This window comes from Trachemys scripta, chromosome 8 (genome assembly GCF_013100865.1).
Source record: "Trachemys scripta elegans isolate TJP31775 chromosome 8, CAS_Tse_1.0, whole genome shotgun sequence".
Classification (NCBI taxonomy): domain Eukaryota; kingdom Metazoa; phylum Chordata; order Testudines; family Emydidae; genus Trachemys; species Trachemys scripta.
In genome coordinates, this window is record NC_048305.1 from 32370348 (window position 1) to 32376701 (window position 6354).

Sequence of the window (6354 nt, forward strand, 5' to 3'; positions counted from 1 at the left end):
ACATTAGTGTTTAAATTGTATTAATTGTTGAAAGGTATGTGCCGGGCCCAGTTTTGAGTGAACCGGGGGCTGTTTCTGGCTTCACATTGAAACCTGGTGGAATTCTGCAGTGTCATCTGTTTTCTCGCTGTGGTTTTGACTGAACTCTGAACTCAAAGGATGAGCCCCGGTGAACTGAAACCACTGGGTTTTGCACAGCCCTGCCATTCCTCAAAGCATTTGTAAGCTCAAAATTATAGATGATAAAATATGACCTTTATACTTTCCCAAATATGTAGGATGCTAGTCAGTAGCAGAGCTGGCTTCAACCCCTGTCAATGTGCATGGATTCCTGATTATGTATATTTGGTGGGCAATGTATATTTCTGGGCCTCTTCTCAAACTTTTCCCTCGTATGATTCTGTGTTGCTATTGTAGAATTGTTTATGATCTCCCCTTACCTTCTTAAGGAGACAGGTACTATACAGTTTGTGTAGCAAACAAAAGGCTTTGACAAGATGATATGTTAATGGTTTCAAGTTTAAATGACATAAATGCATCCATGAATAGAAGATCTAAGGGGGAATGGATAGTTCTGGAGATTAGTGATGAATTATGGAGCCTTTCCCCTTTGGTTGCCTCTCTGAATCCAGCCTGGGTTGCAGTGACTCTGAGTTACAGCTGATTTTGGTAGCTCATACAAAATAATTTCGAGATCACAGGTCTAATGAATTCTAAACCAGCTCAGATTGGCTGTGCCTTTCTCTTGACTCAGATTCTGAGATTAACAGCATCTGACAAATTGTACCAAGCTCTGCAACCATTTTCTAGACAAGTGTTTAGAAGGGAGCAGACTGAAGAGTACCAGTTTTACTCTGTGCTCATGTCTCTGGAGGTGAATGGCTGGTGCTATTCCCATCTGTTCCACCTGGCCCATTTTCAGACATACATAGCGATTATTCTGCCAGAGCTCTGTGACCAATCCTTTGCCTCCTGTGATCTGCTGCAGCTTCTGTGCAGTGACATGTTAATTTTATTTTTCTCAGGCATTTGGAGAATTAATTTGCTAAGGACTGAAAGGGCTTTGACTGTTTTTGTTTGTTCATAGGCAATTGTAGTAATAATTCTACGTATAAGTTATTCAGTATAAGCAACTTCTTATATGGTGCTTACCAACCTTTGGAAAGCACTTTGAGGGCTACAGATGAAAAACCCTATATTATTTATTAATTAGTTGTAGCAATCTAATCCAGCTCCCATTGAAGTCAGTGGGAATTTTTCCTTTCGCTTAAGCGAGTTGTGGATTAGGCCCTATATAATGTTCCATATTTTGTTTATGGTTTTGCCCCTTTTTGACATGAGCAGCTAGTTGACGTCTGGGGGCTTGTGGGTGTTCGAATTGGGAGTAGAAAGTGGTGGTAGTCAGGCATTTCTCTGATGCAGTTTTGTATATATACAAAGAATGTATGAAGTCCTGTGTCTTGGAACACAGAAGGAATAAAATAGCAAGAAACAGCTTCTTTTTCTCACAGCACCAAGAGTGCTTTTTTTTTTTTTTTTAGCCTGCACCCTGACCTGAAAAACCTCTACCCAGGGTCAGTGACATGCATTTAGCTGCTCATTCAGGCTGCCTCTCTCACTCTGTTCTTGTCTGACCTCAGTTTCCGAGATCTCTCATCCCCCGACCTTCCCCATCCAAAAGAATGCTCAGTCAAAAGATCCTCCGCAGGTTCACACACACCTTTTGTCTTAGGTGGTACTTACGCTTACAGGTAAGTTAATTGAAGGGTCAGTTCACACCTATCAATCTCAATGGGGTATTAATTCAGCCCATAACAAGGTTTCACCCAGATCATAACACTATTGTGAAGGTCCTGTAAATATTCCCAAAGTTGGGATGGATAGTTATAGTTTTGATGTATTTAGAAAAGAAAAAGAAATTAAAGAAAGACTTGATACAGGAGGCATCATCTGACCTGTGATTTGTTTCATGGACTGTTCCAGTTATTCAGCCATTAAAGGTAAAATAGCAATATATTCTGGCATAGGATTATAGTGTTTGTAGGATTTCCACTTGGCTGAAATACTTAAATATCCTATTATGTGATGCCGTGACTCTTGCAGTGCTGCTGAATGCATTGTATAAATTAGAGATTTGCCTGAATCTAAACCACAGATCAAAATGCTGCTGGAGTTCCAAATCCAGATCTGGTTTAGAATTTTGCAAATGGTCCCAACTGTAAACTGGGCTGAACCAAAACCCTCAATAGCATTAGTCCCAAATGTTGGGATGTTTGGCATCTGAATTTCTAGTAGAAATGCCCCATCCTCCATTATAATGATCGCCCTTGAAAAGGAGGCTTAGAAGACCTTCCTGAGAAAGTGAGCCTAGTGCTCTGAGTACAGGCCTAAGAGTTCCAGTTCTGGCTCTGATGATGGCACCGTCTGGCGCCTGAGTCGCCACAGTAAAGTGATGTAAAGGTAAACTTTTAAAAGTAAGTTCTTTGATGTTTGGGTGTCCATTTTTACTCCAAGATTAAAAATAAAAATAGAGGCCAAAAGTTACGTTCTGCAGTTCGGCACTGAAATAAAGAGCCTGAGACGAGATTTTGAAAAATCGGTACATAAGTAAATAGCCAGATTTTCAAAAATGCTGAGCAACCCAGATGTCCCTTTGATGTCAGTGGGAGATCTAGGCGCTCAGCACCTTTCTGGGGCTCAGCTCCCCATCTCTCCAATGAGAATACCAATCTGCACCTCCCAGGAATCGTATGGCTAGTTAATGTTTGGGTTGCCAATGGGCAGTGCATTAGAAATTAAGGATGAAATTTCAAAAGCACCTTAGTGGGAGAAGTTCCCCATTTTGCATGGGTGTGGTGGGTTCAATGGTGGTTGGGCATCTAACTCCTAAAGCATTTTTGAAAAGAGCAGTCTAAATTCTGGGGGTTGGACTAAATGAATACTTACTTCATGGCAAGCAGGGGTGTAAATCTATTCTGCACTATCCTGCCGCACACTAAGCGTTTTTGTGGACCCTGCTGCTGTGGATTAAAAGTTCCCTAGTGCTCTTTGATCTACCCCGCTTCGAAATGGTAGATTGACACCCCAGCTTGCTGAGAATTTAGGACTTCTCTAAACAAACATTAAGTGTTGTTATTCACCCTGTTCAAGATTCCTGCAAGTAGCTCTTCTGATGTATGCTTCACAGAGGGATATGTTTTATTGGGACAGGCCACAATGGGGGAGGTTTACGAAGTTAGGTGACTACTTGGTATTTGTGTCTTTGAAAATCTCCCTACAAAAACTAGATCCCTGTGTTAGGAGTGTTTTAAAAAAAAAAAAAAAAAAAAAGAAAGAAAACAAAACAAAAGGCACCCTTGAATCAAACAATAGTGTTAATGGTTCATTTTGAATATTTCAACTGATATTCCTTCCCCACCCCCCCTTCCAGCTACTGGACTGCAAGCAGGAGAGAACAGGATCAGATCCTGTAATTGCTCTTTTATGCAAAATTGCTATTTGGCCAAGGGGTTTGCAACTGATTGAAATGAATCTTCTTTCCCTTTTGCAGCCTGATGGCACCAGCAAAGAGTGTGTCTTCATTGAAAAAGTCCTAGAAAACAACTACACAGCACTGATGTCTGCGAAATACTCTGGCTGGTACGTTGGATTTACCAAAAAGGGAAGGCCACGAAAAGGGCCCAAGACCCAGGAAAATCAACAAGATGTGCATTTTATGAAAAGGTACCCAAAGGGTCAAGTGGAGTTACAGAAACCTTTCAAGTATACCACAGTGACCAAGAGGACTAAGAGAATACGACCTACCAACCCCAGTTAAAAGATAGACAAAAACAGTGTCACAATAATAAACCACAAAAAAACTACACCAGAGGAATATTTTTACATTAAAAATAAGGAAGAAGTTCTATTTTTGTACATTGTGTTTAAAAAATAATTAAAAAAATTAAAAAAAATAAAAGACTGGATGGCAAACGCTGGGGGAAGCTGTTAGGGATTTATTGTGACTTGAAAAACAAAATGAACTGCTCTATTTAAATTGACTTCTTGTTGTTGACACATAGGTGCTTATTTCTCTTTTTGGAACGGACAACATTTCAAGCAGATCCCCAGAGGAAAAACAATTAATATTAAATAAAATAAAACCAAAGAAAACCAAAGTTCTTTCCCAAAGTTACTAAGACCCTGCCCCGAAAATCACCAGTTTTGCAGTAATCTATTTATTGTCTGCTGCAAACTGTCCCGAGACAAGATGGTGTGTGCGGCAGTGATTGAGTTTCCGTGGAGTTCTCAATGCATCGATCTTCTGTAACCTTTCTGATGACATAAGGTGTCACGGCTCTGTGATCCTGCATTATGCTCAGTTCTGGAGAATGCTGCTAAATACATTCAAGTGACTAAAAGTGACCTAATACACCAATGATAAGGGAATATTTTAAAACCAGCTATATTATATATATTATATATATATAAGCTATTTATTTCACCTCTCTGTATATTGCAGTTCCATGAACCAAGTATTACTGCCTCAACAATTAAAAAAATTATTTAAAACACATGTACATATTGCTGTAATTTACACTTTTTGATTATTGCTATGAACTTTTATCCTTATATCACAGTGGTAGTCACTCTGTAGTTAAGGTCGGAGCTAGCTTTCCATTATACGCTTGATTTTCAATCCTCCCCCAGTTTTCCCCAATAGAAACCTGTCTTTCGTGGCCTAATGGGCTGAGCACTATGTTGGGAACCAGGAATTCACAGAGTTCTTCCACCACTGAAACTTTGTCCAGACTAAGATTGAAAGCTGTGTTGTTAGATCTTGTTTGTTTGCTCAGTCTAATGGACACTTTCTAAAACTCTAGTTTTATGCTAATCTGCCCCATAGATCTTTGATGTGACCAGTTTAACATACACTAAAGTACACTTGCCTTGTCTTGACTAGAGTTTTAGAAGGCATTATTTGTTTCAGGCTAGCCAATATAGTTTAATATTATACCTTTAAACCCTAGAACCTTGACTTCCTTCATGTCCTTGGGTAAGTCACTTAACATTTCTGGACTCAGTTTCTCCACATGTAAAATGAGGATACCAACCACTTCTCTACCTTACAGGGTGTTGTGAGTATGGACTAGTTAATGGTTTTGTACTGTTTTTGGACAATGAAAACCCTTATGTAAATGATAAATATTGACGAGAAACATTTAGCTACAGAATAGCATACATCAACTAGGGCTGGCAAGCAATTAAAAAAATTAATCGTTATTAATTATGTGATTAAACAATACTAGAATCCCATTTATTTAAATATTTGTGTATGTTTTCTATATTTTCAAATATATTGATTTCAATTACAACACAGAATACAAAGTGTACAGTGCTCATTTTATGTTTTAATTACAAATATTTGCACTGTAAAAAACAAAAGAAATAGTATACTTCAATGCACCTAATACAAGTACCGTAGTGCAATCTCTTTATCATGAAAGTTGAACTTGCAAAAGTAGAATTATGTACAAAAAAAAATGGCATTAAAAATAAAACAATGTAAAACTTTAGAGCCTATAAGTCCACTCAGTCCTACTTCTTGTTCAGCAAATCTCTGATAAATTTGTTTACATTTGCAGGAGATAATGCTGCCCGCTTCTTGTTTACAATGTCACCTGAAAGTGAGAACAGGCGTTTGCATGGCACTGTTGTAGCCGGCGTTGCAAGATATTTACGTGCCAGATGAGCTAACGATTCATATGTCCCTTCATGCTTCAACCACCATTCCAGAGGACATGCATCCATGCTGATAATGGGTTCTGCTTGATAACAATCCAAAGCAGTGCAGCCCAATGCATGCTCATGTTCATTATCTGAGTCAGATGATGCCACCTGCAGAAGGTTGATTTTCTTTTTTGGTGGTTTGGGTTCTGTAGTTTCTGTATTGGAGTGTTGCTCTTTTAAGACTCCTGAAAGCATGCTCCACACCTCGTCCCTCTCAGATTTTGGAAGGCACTTCAGATTCTTAAACTTTGGGTCGAGTGCTGTAGCTATCTTTAGAAATCTCACATTGGTACCTTCTTTGCATTTTGTCAAATCTTCAATAAAAGTATTCTTAAAACAAACCCAACATGTGCTGGGTCATCATCCGAGACTGCTATAACATGAAATATATGGCAGAATGTGGGTAAAACAGAGCAGGAGACATACAATTCTCCCCCCAAGGAGTTCAGTCACAAATTTAATTAATGCATTATTTTTTTCACGAGCATCATCAGCATGGAATCATGTCCTCTGGAATGGTGGCTGAAGCATGAAGGGGCATATGAATGTTTAGCATATCTGGCTCATAAATACCGCAATGCCGGC

At 39.1% G+C, this 6354-nt stretch overlaps 1 protein-coding gene across 1 annotated transcript in view; it reads left to right on the top strand.

Moving 5' to 3' along the window:
- FGF18 (fibroblast growth factor 18) overlaps positions 1–4519 on the top strand; it is a 107638-nt gene extending 103119 nt beyond the window's left edge. The window contains exon 5 of the mRNA XM_034780410.1: positions 3551–4519. Within this exon, the coding sequence (XP_034636301.1) occupies positions 3551–3817 (267 nt within the window). The 3' untranslated portion in view covers positions 3818–4519. The remainder of the gene's footprint in view (positions 1–3550) is intronic.
- The last annotated feature ends 1835 nt before the right edge of the window (positions 4520–6354 follow it).